This window comes from Giraffa tippelskirchi, chromosome 1 (genome assembly GCF_054371585.1).
Source record: "Giraffa tippelskirchi isolate mGirTip1 chromosome 1, T2T-mGirTip1v1.2.pri, whole genome shotgun sequence".
Taxonomy (NCBI): Eukaryota; Metazoa; Chordata; class Mammalia; order Artiodactyla; family Giraffidae; genus Giraffa; species Giraffa tippelskirchi.
The window spans coordinates 46,916,811-46,932,671 of NC_137275.1; the positions used below are offsets into that span (position 1 = coordinate 46,916,811).

General features: G+C 37.8%; 1 protein-coding gene across 1 annotated transcript; it reads left to right on the forward strand.

The window, feature by feature from the left end:
• Positions 1 to 241: 241 nt before the first annotated feature.
• On the forward strand, positions 242 to 14,477 carry COMMD8 (COMM domain containing 8). Its single transcript, XM_081590799.1, has 5 exons — positions 242 to 317; positions 5,243 to 5,398; positions 9,551 to 9,703; positions 11,136 to 11,291; positions 12,313 to 14,477. The coding sequence occupies exons 1-5, from the start codon at positions 252 to 254 to the stop codon at positions 12,331 to 12,333; spliced, it is 552 nt and encodes a 183-aa protein (XP_081446925.1). The 5' UTR covers positions 242 to 251; the 3' UTR covers positions 12,334 to 14,477.
• The last annotated feature ends 1,384 nt before the right edge of the window (positions 14,478 to 15,861 follow it).

Below are 15,861 nucleotides of genomic sequence, written 5' to 3' on the forward strand. Positions count from 1 at the left end.
AATAAAGTCGCCAAATTGCTCTCAGAGATTTGCGAATGCACCTTCATTGTACTACGAGAAGGTTGCCACAGGCGGAAAGGATTTTCCTTGATTACGGAGAAAGCAAAGCCTCCAACTCTGCGCACGCGCACAAGGGCTCTGGCGTCTCCGAGCCCACTCCGCCCACCCGGCCCGGCTGGTCACGTGGACCAGCGGAGGCACTGTTGACGCCGGGACTGGTCATGTGACCCAGCCCCTAGCTTCTCGCAGGGATGGAGCCGGAAGAAGGGACACCCTTGTGGCGGCTGCAGAAGCTTCCCGCAGAGCGGGGCCTGCAGGTGAGGAGGGCGCAGGGGTTGGCTGCGCAGGCCAGGCTCCTGGAAGGCCTGGTGTGCGGGGTAGGCCTCATCCCGATGCCTTTGGGAGGCTCGCGCCGGCTGCCTGGGAAGGGGAAAGGGAAGGGGACCGGGTGTGATTTGGGGTGCTCCCTCGCCCCACCCTGTGTTCTCTGGAGAGTGGAGAAGTCCGAGGCTTGGGGCGCCTCCTCCGTGCTCCCGCTCTCAGTGGCCCTTCCAGGGGTTTTGCACGGAGACTCCCGCCGGGCCGCGCCCGCACCCTAGCCGGGACCACCTATCCGCTCCCGGGAGCGGCCGGGACCAAGTGACCCTGGACTGAGGAGTGCGGAGTCGCCAGCTTGAAAGCTGGAGGGGTGGTTTACAACCTCTTGTATATTCATTCATTCACTGTTTCAGCAGAACCTCCACAATGTTCCCCATGCACCAGGAACACTAGTGGTAGATGATGGGAATACCTTGGTGACCTAGAGAGGCAGACCGTAATTCTTTGGGGGCGGCAGAAAAAAATTGATAAGTGTTACCCAAAACTGGGCGACTTACGGGTAGGGTGGTCCAAGGTGGACCTTACTTCAAGACGTGACATATACGGTGGCCGCTCCAGTCTAAGAAGGAACCTGAATTATGAGAATCTGGAAAAAAGCAGCCTTACTCACTTGTTCAGCCAACTCTTCACTGAACTATGTGCTTAATGCCCTATGGGATAAGGTAAAATGGTGAATGAGACAGCCCATACTCTGGTGGACCTTGTCAACTAATGAGGAAACCAAACTGAATAAATGGATAACTGGATTAATAAATTATCCCATAATCAGTTTGTAGGAGAGGTAGCAACTCTGGTTTGAAGGGGCAAGGGAACATTTTCCAGAGCATCTGCTTGGGTTTCTAGGTTGAGTTCCTGAAGGATGAGTAGGAACCAGATGGGCTAGTGGGGAGAGAGTGTTTCAGGCCAAGGGACAGCACTTATGAAGACTTAGAAGAAAGGCAGCCCCAGGGAGCTTTAGGACCTGCTCTAGTTTTAGAGGCCAAAGTTCAGAGGGAGAAGTAGAGCAGGGAGACTGTGGCTGAACAAGTGAGCAGTCAGGAGCCTCTGTGTACTGTACTCCTGGGTTTAGCCTTAATACCAAAGGTACTGGCAGTTGATAATTGTTTTTGACAGCAACAGATTTTTAGTTTGAGGGTGAGAGAAATGTGGAGACAGTAAATACATACAAAGAAATTTTGTCTGTGAACTGTGAAAGGAAGAAAACCCGATGGTTACTGTAAGAGGAAAATCTAACTGAGAAGTGTTTTTTCTCCCTTGAACTATCAAGTTAAAACACCCTTGGCGCCCCAAGTATGAGACTGGAAAGAAATTTGCCAGCCCTATAAAAAAAAAGGCAACATATGCAAAATAGAGTTGCAGCTGGAGCTCCAGGAGCTGTGGTCCTTTGCCCTCTGACTTCAAAGAACTGACTAATGCTTTATATTATAATTAATATGTTACTGTGCTTACTCCCATCTTTTTTTGTTTCCCAGCAGTTCCAGCCTAATCAAGTCTTCCTGAACACAACTTCCTAACTGGTCCTCTTGCCACTAGTCTCTCTCATTCTGAACTCCTTCAGGGTAGATACTTTGTTTATATACCAGGTTCTTGAGAATTATGTCTGGCCCCAGGTGGGTTCTTAATCAGTGTTTGCTAAAGGAAGGAATCAATTAATGTTTACTAAGTTCAGCTTTATCATTGCGGCCAAGATCTGGATCCCAGGCTCTGGTGGGCTGGCTAAAGTTTCTATGATATGTAATTTTGAATAAATCCCAAATGTGTTTCATTTACAGTGGATGAAGGTTGGGGACGAGGGCTCAGCCCGCTTGGGACGAGGGCTTAGCCCGCTAATGTGATGGAGGGCTATGTGGTAGGCAGCTTTTAGAAGCCCCAAATCTCTGCCTTTCTTTTTTTCTTTGTTCTATTTATAATGGGAATAGTGTGGAGGAGATAGAAAGTAATAAACTTACTTATCTTGCCAGGATTTAAAAAAAAAGATCTTAACTTTTCTCTGACTTTACAAATGAGAAAACTGAAATGTCTGTAGAGGGTTTGGGTAATGTACCCAAAGTTGTCAAACTAGTAAGTGGCAAAGTGGAAACAGATGCTCAGATCTGTTGACTCTGAGTCTTGTATTAGCTTTCTGCTCCTGTCTTTGTCCTCCCTGCATACGACTTAGATAGGCCCATAACCTTCACTGCCAGGGGTGTGGATGACTCTCGAATCTCTGGATCTAAAAATCTCTTCTGAGTATCAGACTTCTGCTTAGATACACCCACAGGTACCTCAAATTCAGTATATACTTGGCTTAGCTCCTTGTCTTTCTCCCTGACTTTCTCCTTCTGTGGCTGTAGCCTCAAATTTGGTTTGTGATACCACCACTTCCTGTCATTCAACCTGAAATTCCGAGTATCATCCTTTTCAGATCTCCTTTACCTCTCTGCTGCCTCCAGTTTGAATGTCCCTAACAATTTATCACCTCCCTTTTAATCTCTTGCTGGTAAGTAAATGGAAGTGGGGGGGGGGTCTTTGGACTCACCCTCTTGCCCTTTTCTTTCCTTGTATCTCCTGTTAGCAGATTTATGGAAACATAATGCAAATATGTAAATAGGTTGCTTCCCCGTTGAACACAGATTACAGTCTCGGCTCTTTTGCATTATATACAAGGCCCTGTATGGTTTGGTCTCTTCCATCTCTCCAGCTTTGTATGCTGTCATCTCCCAAATCACGCCATGTGGTTTTACGCTTCTATCCTGTCAACGTGCAACTGTTGTGACTAGAAATACCCTGCTCCTGTTTGGCCAACTCTTCATTCTTTTAAGACATACTTTTCCCTTCTGTGCTCCTTTGTACTCTCTGTAAAGGTCCATTTAGTCAAGGCTATGGTTTTTCCATTAGTCAGGTATGGATGTGAGAGTTGGACTGTAAAGAAAGCTGAGCGCCGAAAAATTGATGCTTTTGAACTGTGGTGTTGGAGAAGACTTGAGAGTCCCTTGGACTGCAAGGAGATCCAACCAGTCCATCCTACAGGAAATCAGTCCTGGGTATTCATTGGAAGGACTGATGTTGAAGCTGAAACTCCAATATTTTGGCCACCTGATGGGAAGAGCTGACTCATTTGAAAGGACCCTGATGCTGAGAAAGATTGAGGGCAGGAGGAGAAGGGGACGACAGAGGATGAGATGATTGGATGGCATCACCAGCTCAATGGACATGGGTTTGAGTAGACTCAGGCAATTGGTGATGGACCGGGAGGCCTGGCATGCTGTGGTTCTTGGGGTCGCAAAGAGTCGGACATGACTGAGCGACTGAACTTAAACTTGAATTATAACTCGTGTCATCCTAAATTGCACATACTTATTGATTATATTAGTTTTCTCTAATGGCCTGATATGATAGGACCTTATCTTATTTATCCTGTTTCCTCATTTGTAAAATGGAGATAATAGCAAGACTTACTTCACAGGGTTGTAGTGAAGATCAGCACAGTGTTTGGTATATAATTAGGGCTCTATAAATGCTAGCTATTATAGTTATTTTTTCTTTGTATTTACATTAACCTGTTTAAAAACTGAAATGAAATGCTCATTACATATTTGTGGATTAATTTAAAAAGACTATGTTCCAAAAACATAGTGCTCTTAGTTTTCAATTTGAGTTGTGGGTTTTACTTTAGCATTGGGGACAGTTTGGGATAAAGTGAAGTGTAGGTAGAGAATTTTGAATGATTTCAAGTTGAAGATGTTGGTTAATTTATGGTAAATAAAAGTTCTGTTCACATAGTGCATTAGCCATCATTTGTAATTAGAGTCACCAATCACTCATCTCTGTTCCAATATGTATGGCGTTACAGAGAAGGAGTTTTTGCTTAAAATGCACTGGAACATGATCCAGGAGAAAAGAGTTGGAAGCCTCCTTGCTGTTTAAATCCATTTCCAAGTTATTTGGATTCAGGTACTCTTCTTACAACACACAAATATCTCTTGAGAAAGAAAACTGTATTGAGCACTTGCCTAGAGTATTGCTGATACAGTAGGTACTCAGTTAATATATGTTCGAGGCATGGAACATCGTACCAGTAGTAATAGTGATGATGATAATTACAACTAGTAATAAGAAGAAGGATAACAATGGGAAGCAGTGTCTAATGTCAGGAGTGTGCCAAGTGATTTGCATGTATCCTTCTTCAATCCTTAAAACAACATTATGGGCGTAGATGATATCCTCATTTTACACATGAGGAAACCAGCAAAGAATCTTTAAGTAACTTGGCAAAACTAGTAAATAGTGAGAATAAGATTCAGACTGGCCAGTTTTGTTCCAAAAGTTACAGACTTAATCACATGTTCAGTTATATATGTGTTAGGATTTCCATTGCTGGCATTAAGGTAGGGTAGAGAGAAAGAAATGTAAAAAAGTAAGTCAATGAGGGGTTTTTTGGAGTGGACCAAAAGAAGTAAGTGTGGATGCTATGGAAAATGGAGAGAAGGGGTTTGTAGATCTACAGTTGAAAGACTTTGATCTAAGACTCATACCTTGTTTTTTGGTTATTGGTATAAATATGAAGTCTAAGGAATCCCAAGGAGAAACTGCTGCACTCACCATCTTCCTTTTAGGAACACTGGAGAAACAACAGCGTATCTGTAAAATTATTCTAGTTTTTGAAGGTGGACAAAATTATAGAAAGTCTGTGTGTGTGTATGTGTGTAGCTCTAACTTTTAGTTAATAAAATGTTAAAGATAGTTGCTTTTCAGCCTCAGCTGCTTCTGCAGATAACATCAACTTCTGCCAATAACATTTATTTGCTACAAGAAAGATAAATCTGTTTTATAATTTTACTTACAATTACATGTTTTACTCTCTCTCTTTTTTTTTTCTCTCTAGCTTCTTCACAAAATAATTGATGGCATTTGTGGCCGAACTTACCCTCTCTACCAGGATTATCACAGTGTTTGGGATTCAACAGAATGGATGCATGTTCTAGAAGACATTACCACCTTTTTCAAAGCTGTAGTTGGTAAAAATTTATCTGATGAAGAGGTAACTTTGCTCCAGATTTAGATACCTTGATAATTCATGTTCAGATTTTTTTTTTTATTATTTTGGTATTTAGGGTACCATGTAATACATCCTCAGTAAGGGTATAATAAAAAGTGAAAGTGTTAGTCACTCAGTCCTATCTTACTCTTTACGACCCCATGGACTGTAACTCGCCAGGCTTCTCTGTCCATGGAATTCTCCAGGCAAGAATGCTGGAGTCGGTGGCCGTTCCCTTCTCCAGGGGATCTCCCTGACCCAGGGATTGAACGCATGTCTCCCGCATTGCAGGCAGATTCTTTACCATCTGAGCCACCAGGGAGGCCCAAGTATATAAAATCAGTTCAGTTCAGTTGCTCAGTCGTGTCTGACTTTGCGATAGCAATAAAAACCTAATAATTGTGAGTAAGTGGAAAAATCTGTGGAGGTTTTGGGTTTTTGTATTTGTTTCTGATTGATTGTCTTATTTTAAATTGTGAAACATTTAAATCATGTGGAAGAAAATTAAAAGGTATATAACTGATACCTGTATTCCCATTACCACGATTAAACAATTGTTAACATTTTACTTTATGTATTTCAGTTTTGTGTGTGTGTGTGTGTGTGTTTTAGAAACAAGGCATTATAGATACATGTAAATATCACCCTCCCAGTAGAAAAAACCACTAATGAATTTGTATGCATGTTTTGTCTTCTCTAATGTATGAATGTTTGCATCTTTAAGCGATATATACAATTATTTGAGCTGTTTAAATGTGTAACTTGTGAATGGTAATGTATATATCCATTTATAATTTTTTCAGCAATACTGTGTTTTAGATTTATCAATGTTGAAAAATATTGATCTGGTTTATGTGTTTCATCTCCTTGTAGTATTTGATGATAGGCATTAGTAAGACTTTTTTCTGTCTCCCTACTGATGACCAGTTGGATCATGCCTCTTGCATTATTATGAATAGTGCTGCTGCAAACATTTTGTATGTGTCTTGTTATACACAAATTGGTCAGCATTTCTAGAATGGACATCTTAAAGTAAAACTGCAGGGTCATGGGGTATCTTTCCATTAAACTGCTTTTGTACCTTTGTCAAAAGTTATTTGGGCATGTTTGTGTAGGTTGCCCACTTGGGGAAAAATGAAGTTATATATATTTATCATTTTGAGTTGAATGATATTCTGAATATGAGTTCTTGGATATATGTATTTTAAATATCTTCTGTTATGTTTCTTATCTTTTTAGTCTCTTAATAGTGTCTTTTGGTGAATAGAAGTTCTGAATTTTAATCAAGTCCAATTTGTCAATATTTTCCTTTGATGGTTAGTGATGTTAATACTGTGTTTAAGGAATGTTTGTGCCAAAATCATGAAAACATTTTCGTATATTTTTTGTAGCAGTTTGATTGTTTTAGCTTTTATTTATGTCAGTGATATATTTGAATTACTATTTGTATATGGAGTAAGGATCAAGTTGAAATTTTTCCATATCATATCCACTTGTTGAAATGACCATCCTTACCCCATAGAATTGCTGTGCAGCTTTTCTTGGAAGTGCAGGTGACCATATATGTTTGGGTCTGTATCTGGACTCTTTACTCCATTAGTCTGTTTGCCTGTATTTACCCATATCCAATGGCTTAATTTACTGTAGAATTAGAGCTGCATTACATTAAATTTTGATATCTGATAGTAGAAGACCTTCAACTTGTATTTCTTCAAGATAGCTTTGATTTTCCTATATCCTCCATAATTTCAGGTACATTTTAAAATCGGTCAATTTTAACCAAAACACTTGCTGGAATTTTGATGGAGAGTATTAGCTTGGGCTGCCACAACAAAATACCTTAAAATGGGTAGCTTAAATAACAGGAATTAATTTCTCACAGTTCTAGAGTTTAGGGAGTACAGAATTAAGGCACTGGCTGATTCTGGTCCCCGATGAGGGCTTTTTCCTTGCTGAAGATTTTTGCCTTCTCACTGTGTCCTCTGATGGCTGTGGGGGGCAGGGGCAGGCGCAGAGAGAGAAGAGCAAATTCTCTGGTGTTTCTTATAAGGGCACTGATCCCATCATGAGGGTCTTACCTTCATCACCTCATCTAAGCCTGATTTTGTGTCAGAGGCCCCATTTCTAGATATCATCTTGAGGGTCAGAGTTTTAACATGAATTTTGAGGGGACATTAAGTTCATAGTATAGGTTGCACTGAGTCTCTAGTAGACTGTTTTGGAGAGAATTGACAACAGTATTGAGCCTTCTGATCTATGAACTTGGTATTACCTTTCATTTGTTTAGATTAGCTTCAGTTTCTCTCCAATATTTTGTAGTTCTCTGTGTAGAGGTCTCACAAATGTTTTGTTGTATTTATTTCTAAGTAACTGATGTTTCGGATGTTCTTAAATTTTGTTCTCCAAATGCATATTGCTAGTATGTGGAAACCCAAGTTGGTTTTTGTATACTTACTCTATGTCCAACAATCTTTCTAAGTTAATTTACTATTTAGAAGTGTAAGTTGCTCAGTCTTGTCCCAACTCGTTGCGACACCATGGACTGTATGTAGCCCACCAGGCTTCTCTGTCCATGGAATTCTCTAGGCAAGAAATACTGGAGTGGGTAACCATTCCCTTCTCCAGAGGATCCTCCTGACCCAGGGATCGAACCTAGGTCTCCTGTATTTCAGGCAGATTCTGTATCATATGAGCCACCATGGAAGCCCCTATCTACTATATATAATGGTTTATAAATTTTGGGGGGAATTTTTTGGTGTGCAATCATTTTCTTTTTCAATTTTAATACCTTTTATTTCTTGTTTCCATCTTATTGCACTGCTTAATGTCTTCAGGACAGACATTAAGTCTTCAGTTTTAGAAAAGAAAAGAAGAAAAAAAGCAGTGCCTTGTCTGATTTTAGGGAGAATGTATGTGTTCATTATTTCACAATTTAATATGTTAGCTGTATGATTTTATAGGTATCAGTGATTAGATTAAAGAAGCTTCCTCCGATTCTTACTTTGCTGAGAATTAATAGGTGTTGAATTTTATAAAATTCTTTTTTCCTGAATTTATATCTTCACCTTTATTTTGTTAATGTGACGCCTTACAGTGATTTTTGAAAGTTAAACTAACCTTACCAAAATAAATCCACCTTGGTCATGATATAGTATTCTTTTTTGATTTGCTTTGCCAATATTTCATTAGGAATTTTTTCATCTATGTTTGAGTAATATTGTCCCATAATTTTTTGCCTATAATGTTTTTGTCAAAATATCAAGTTTTATTCCCATCTTGTGGAATGAATTAGGAAGTTGTTATTTTTGTTGTTTGTTTTCTTTTCTTTTTCTTTTTCTATGAAAGAGTTTATGGAAGATTTACTTCTTTTGTCACTTAGTACTGTGTTACCGTGTTGCTTAGTTTTCAAATATTTGGAAAAGTTTTGTTCAGTTCTGATTTAATTACACAATGACTCAAAAATATAATTAATATGATTCCAGTTCTTTGAAATCTGTTGTGATTTGTGACATGGCTCAGCATATGGTTCATTTTTGGGTAATGTTCCATATACATTTGAAGATAATATGTATTTTTCAGTTGTAAGGTGTAGTGTTCTATGTGTAGTTAGATTAAGTAGAAAGTGTTTCTCAGTGCTGTATCTTTACAGTGCTTTCTCTTTCTATCCATTACTGACAGGTGTGTTAGCATCTCTATGAAAGTTGATTTACCCATTTTGCTTTTTCTGCCAAGTTTCACTGCTTTATGTATTTTGAAGCCATGTTATTAGGTGCACACAAATTTATGATTGTTGTGTATTTCTGTTGAACAACCCCTTTACTATCTTGTTCTATTTCTTGTAAGTCTTCTTGCCTTAAATTCTGTTTTGTCTAATATATTAATGTAGGTAAATCAGCTTTAGTGGTTTCCAGTGTATTCACTCCCATGTTGGTTCATCAGTCAGCCTTTTTTCCTTTCTGTTTTGCAAAACTTTGTTAAAACTTATTTACTGGTTATGCATCCTCATCTTATTCTTTTTATAGTTATAGTAGTATTTTTTTCCTCCATTTACTACCATTTTAAAAGTTATATGAAAGGAGAATGTAACTGTTGTTTGCATTTTAAACAGAAAGGCCTTTTCACTTATTTTCTAACCATTTATTTTTATTTTCATAGATATCTCAACAGTTGAATCAGTTGAATCCATCTCATCAAGAAGCTATCATGAAATGCTTAAAAAGTAGGAAAGATGAAATCAAGCAGACTCTGTTGGAAGAAATAGTTGATATTTCCTCTGCACAACTACAGGATTTTGATTGGCAGTTAAAGGTGAGAATATATTTATTTATGAGTATTTATATTTTTTATTTGGAGAAGGGAATGGCAACCCAGTCTAGTATTCTTGCTGGAGAATCCCATGAACAGAGGAGCCTGGTGGGCTACAGACCATGGGGTCAACAAAGAGTCAGACAGGAGCGTTTTCAGGAGGAGAATACTTTTTGTTTCACCTTTTGAATGCATTATTTTTTTGTAAAATTATATATCTAAAATGTGTTTTTGAGATACATTTTCTTAAAAATGTATCAAAGGTAATTAAAATTACATCTTTTGTGTTAACTTGCACTGTAGACATCTAAACCATGTATAATAACATTACAATTATAATGAATTTAATTAACTGAAGTTTTAAGACATGTGGATGAAGGAATAGATATGTGCTTTGTGGCTTTGGGGGATAGGACAAGGCTGAAGTATATGATTTTCAATGAAATAGGTTTAATTTCAACCTAAGAAATAACAATCTAACCCCTATGAGTGTCTGAAAAGTATTCTAACCTCTTTTTGAGTTAGCACACTCCTCCTCATTGCTGGTACTCAAGCATAGGCTAAGAAACCACTTATTGGAAATACTGAAGAGAATTAACAATGAGGTGGGCAACCTGAAGGTGATACTTTCAATCTCAGATATGGTGAGTCCTGTATTTTGGAGAGAGAATGGAGGAGATGTGTGAAGGTTTGTTTGGTCCTGTAGTATAAGTACCACAGAGAAGGAGTCCATTACCATTGCCCCAGTCAACTTTTACAAGTGGTGCACTCCAGAATTCAGTTATTATGGAGTTCCTGGCTCAAATTCCAGGGAAATTGAGTTTCTCTTTGCCATCTGCCAGTGAAGCTATGATGCTTGTTTCAAAAAGCTTTAGTATCATAAACATCTGGTTCTTCCATTTCCTCTCAGCTACTGATTTTAGAGTGTAAGAGGGAAAAGTGTCATGTTTTTGTTGACCGACTCTGATTGAAGGTGTTACCTTGATAACATTTGTCAATAGTTTAATGGAGAGTTAACTGCTCATTATTTAGGCATCTTAATTTTTGAGCTGCACCATGTTTTTAGTTTTATCTTTGTATGTGGATTTTTGTCCTTTTGGTGTCGTTACACTTCTTTAAGAATTCTGTTTCTTGGACCCATTTGGTACTTCTGAGCCACAGCACTGCTCTAGCTATCTACTCCTACTACAGAATCCCAACTAGTTGTCCCTAAACGACTTTCTTGCTTTCATTCACTCTCCTTTCTTTTTCTGTTCAGATATATGCTGGTTTGGCATGAGTTTAATTTCTTTTATTCCTTTCATATTTACCTGTACTTCATAGCAAACAAGAGTACTCTTTTTTCTTTAATGTGTTGTTCGTAAGCTCTGATGCATATTTAGTATATTCCTTTTTAAAACTACTTATTAAATACTATTTTTCTCATTTTAAACAGCTTGCACTTTCTAGTGACAAGATTGCTTCGTTACAAATGCCATTTTTAAGCCTTCATCTAGATGTAAAAGAAAATGGTGAAGTCAAGCCATATTCTGTTGAAATGAGTAAAGAAGAGCTACAGAATCTAATAAATTCCTTGGAAGCAGCTAATAAGGTATGTGTTTTAATTTTGTTGTGTGATTCAAAATGTTTAAGTTTTGATTGATGCCATTGGAGCAGTATAAGAAAAGCTAATCATTTACATTTAAAGTTTGTTTTGTTCCTGATATTTTATATCAAGCACAGAAGATGCTTTGTTGATATGTCCTGCATCTGTCATTTTAGATATTAGATTTATTATTGATTTGCATTAATAGAACATAATTTGTCATGTAGTTATATTTTAAGGAATAAGAGCTAAATTTGTTTTGCTCTAGTTCCCATTAATGGTACATTTTTTTTTTTATCTTGGGGCTGTGAAATTAGCTAATTCTGAAGAGATTTAATGATTAAAAATAGGTATCATTTTGAAGAAAAGATTGTTTTATTTAACTGGACAAATGGTAGAAAATTTCTTTAAGTTCGGGAGACAAAATATCATTCGTAGTTGTGAAAATATCAGTTTGAGACAAACTAATGAAGGACCAAAAGCTTTGCATTTACAAAGGAATGGCTAAATAACAGTAATAATTCTGAGTGTTTAACTAATGAGAAAAATGATATTTAAACAGTTGAAACCACTGCTGTGAAGAAGACATAAAAAATAATTATCTGCATTATGTATGTTCCTTTCCCTGTTGCTGAGCATCATCTCTAGTGATTGTGTCTCACGGACTAACCACCTCTCTTGACACTAACCCATCTTGTCTCCATCTTTTTGAAACCCTGGTATACTTCATCTTCTCCAGTCACTCGGGCATCACAATGCCTTGATACCTCATCCACGTGCCTGGTAATAAACAGGTAGCCTTGCTTGCCTTTTGATGGGGCTGTGTGTCTGAAGGGGTGTGCCGCAGGTCCTGGTGTAAATGTTGAATGAGTCTGAGCTGTGGATCCTTGCAGGCCTGTGTTTTTTGTGTTATTCTTGTCAGTTCTCCAGGCCCTTCTTCAGAGATTTCAAAGCATCTCATTAAGCATATACTGGCATCCTTCTGGTATAATCTGATTGCTGCCCTTCCTGCATTTTGTGTTTGAAGGTGGTCCTGCAGTTGAAATAACTGGAAATGATGAATACCAACATTATCAGATTTCATTGGTACAACTGATGCACAGAGAGAATACCATGTGTTCAGAAAATCTGAATGGCCAGCTGAGAAAGCAGCAGTGTTGAGATTACAAAGACAACAATTTATCAGCATCCCTAAAGAAAAGGAAATTATGTGGTTGACAGGAAATGCATAAAAACATGAAAGATGAAAAGGCTGTAAACACAGTTTATATTTTCATAATGACTGTTCTGCTTCATTTTGGTAAGCTAAAAATAGGCTCTAAAGTAATGTAAACCTACAAGCACAAATATACTTGAATATTGCTTAAAGAACTATGTGAATAGCAAGGATGTTTATTATGGATACATGTGGTAGTTCACTTGTGATATTTTTTAAAAATAATTTTTAAAGAATGTATAAGCTGCATCTAACTCAGGAGATTCCATGCTTTTTTCATATTTCAAAAGAAAAGTTATAAAATGTAACATTTTATAGAGAAGCTCTCCAGACTTGAACTGAAAGGACAAAAAACAAACTCTGGGTGAACAATTTTGAATTTTGAATTCTAGGAACTAAAATATTATATTTGAGCATACCTAAAAGTGGAAACAACACTGTTACTTACTTCTGTATTTCTGTGTCTGTTCAGGAGACTATGCTCTGATAAAAAGAATATGTGTCACTGTATAGTGTATACCTTATTACTCCAATATCTGCTAAGACTATATAGGTCCCTATTTATTGTAAATTCTTAATTTGTTGTAAACTTAATGAAATTCTGGATGTTAACAAATTCATTGGAAAGCAAACCATTTTTAATTTCAGTGACCTTTAAAAACAAGCATTCTGAGCAAATAAAAATATATTATCTTTATGTTTTGCTGTATTTTCAAATTAATTCCTACATAATGCAGTATGATGCATCATACTGCTGTTTTGCAAGCTTTATAACTCATTAGAGCATCAGACTATTATTTGAGGTGTCCAGAGCAATCCCTGTTATTCTCATACAGATGAATATATAGGTTTAGGGAGATTAATAAATGTGAGCATTAATAGATAATGCTGCCTGTGAACTGTTTGTTACAGCTTGGTGATTCGATGTGGAGTTTGTGCCAGAATGTTCTTCAGTATACTGCTTTTTTCATTGAGAAATTTTGGCCATGAAAAAAACAAATCAGCTGAACTAACCAGTGTGCTTAGGGAGGTAGTAGTTGATTTACCTTCTTGTGCAAATTCCTTATGTTGTTGTGTACCAGTAACAGTGGAAAAGGAAATGGCAATCCACTCTAGTATTCTTGCCTGGAGAATCCCATGGACAGAAGAGCCTGGTGGGTTACAGTCCATGGTGTCACAAAAGTCAGATACGACTTAGCGACTAAAGCATCACCACCACCAGTAACAGCTTGCAGACAAGCACTTCCAATAATACTGACTGATCTAGGGTCCTTCTGAATCTCAACACTCCACACAGTCCTTCCTTTGAGAAGGAAAAAACCTTAACTCTTCTTAGTCCTTCTCTCACTCCATTATCACTAGATTAGCATATTTAAATACTTTATTGAAATATGACTGAAATAAACTACACATATTTAAAGTGGACAGTCTGAGCAGTTTTGACATATACATACTAAGGAAAGCATCTGAAGTAGGAAATGGCAACCCACTCCAGTATTCTTGCCTGGGAAATAATGATGGGCAGAGAAACCTGGTGGGCTACAGTCCACAGGGCTGCACTGCAAAGAGTCGGAGATGACAGAGCACCTGAGCACAGGAAAGCATCACATCAGTCAAGATGACGAGCAACTAGTCACTCCTGAAAGTGTCATCCTAGTTCGTTGTAATCCTTGCTTCTTGTCCACTTTGCTCCTAGACAACCACTGATGTGCTTCGTGCCACTAGAGATTAGTTCACATTTTCCAGAGTTTAAATGGAATCATACTGCATGTTCTTTTTTGTGTGTAATCTGGTTGCTTTCATTATTATTTTGAGTTCATCCATATTACAACATTTATCAGTAGTTGATTTCCATTTTATTGTTGAGAACTATTCTGTTGTAGAATTCCACCATCATTTGTTTATCTGTTCATCTGTTAATGGATATTTTGGTTGTTTACAATTTTTGGCTGTTAAAATACACAGAATGCTGCGAACATTCTTGTATGTGTCTTTGTATGGACATATGCTTTCTTTTGGAAGTAAATACTTAGGCATGAAATAGCTGGATCATGTGGTAGGTGTATGTTTATCTTTTCAAGAAACTTCCAAACTATTCCAAACTAATTTTTACCATTTTACATTCCATGCCACAGTCTGAGAGTTCCACCTCCACCTCCTCGCTTACACTTGGTGTGGTCAGTCTTTTTAATTTCAGCTATTCTAATAGGTGTGTTATGGTATCTCATTGTGGTTTTAATAATATTCTTTTCCCTGATGACTAATGATGTTGAATGTCTTTTCATGTGCTTTTTTGTCATCTGTACATCTTTGGTGAAGTCTCTGTTCAGATCTGTTGCCCATTTTTAAATTTGATTGTTTTCTTATTTTTGAATTTGGGGAATTTTTTTATATAGCCTGAATATAAATTTTATCACATATATGCCTTGAAAATATTTAAGTATTCTAATCTGTGGCTTATCTTTTTTCTTTTTTAATAGTTTATTTATTTATTTTTTAATTGAAGGATAATTGCTCTACAGAGTTGTGTTGTTTTCTGTCAAACTTCAACATAAATCAGCCTTAGGTATACATATATCCATTCCCTCTTGAACCTCCTTCCCATCTCCCTCCCCATCCCACCCCTCTAGGTTGATACAGAGCCCCTGTTTGAGTTTCCTAAGCCATATAGCAAATTCCCGTTGGCTATCTATTTTATATATGGTGATGTAAGTTTCCACATTACTCTCTCCATACATCTCAACCTCTCCTTCCCTTTCCCCGTGTCCATAAGTCTGTTCTCTATGTCTGTTTCTCCATTGCTGCCCTGCAAATAAATTCTTCAGTACCATCTTTCTAGATTCTGTATATATGCATTAATATACAATATTTATCCTTCTCTTTCTGACCAACTTCACTCTGTATAATAGGTTCTAGGTTCACCCACCTCATTAGAACTGACTCAAATGCATACCTTTTTATGGCTGAGTAATGTTGCATTCTGTATATGTACCACAACTTCTTTATCCATTCATCTGTCAGTGGATGTCTAGGTTGCTTCCATGTTCTAGCTATTGTAAATAGTGCTGCAATGAACAATGGGATACATGTGTCTTTTTCAATTTTGGTTTCCTCAGGGTATATGCCTAGGAGTGGGATGGCTGGGTCTTATGGTGGTTTTATTCCTAGTTTTGTTTTTTTTTTTAATTTATTTTCTGTTTTTTAACTTTACAATATTGTATTTGTTTTGCCATACATTGACATGAATCCACCATGGGTGTACATGTTTTCCCCTTCAAGAACCCCCCTTCCACCTCCCTCCCCATCCCATCCCTCCGGGTCATCCCGGTGCACCAGCCCTGAGCACCCTGTATCTTGCAC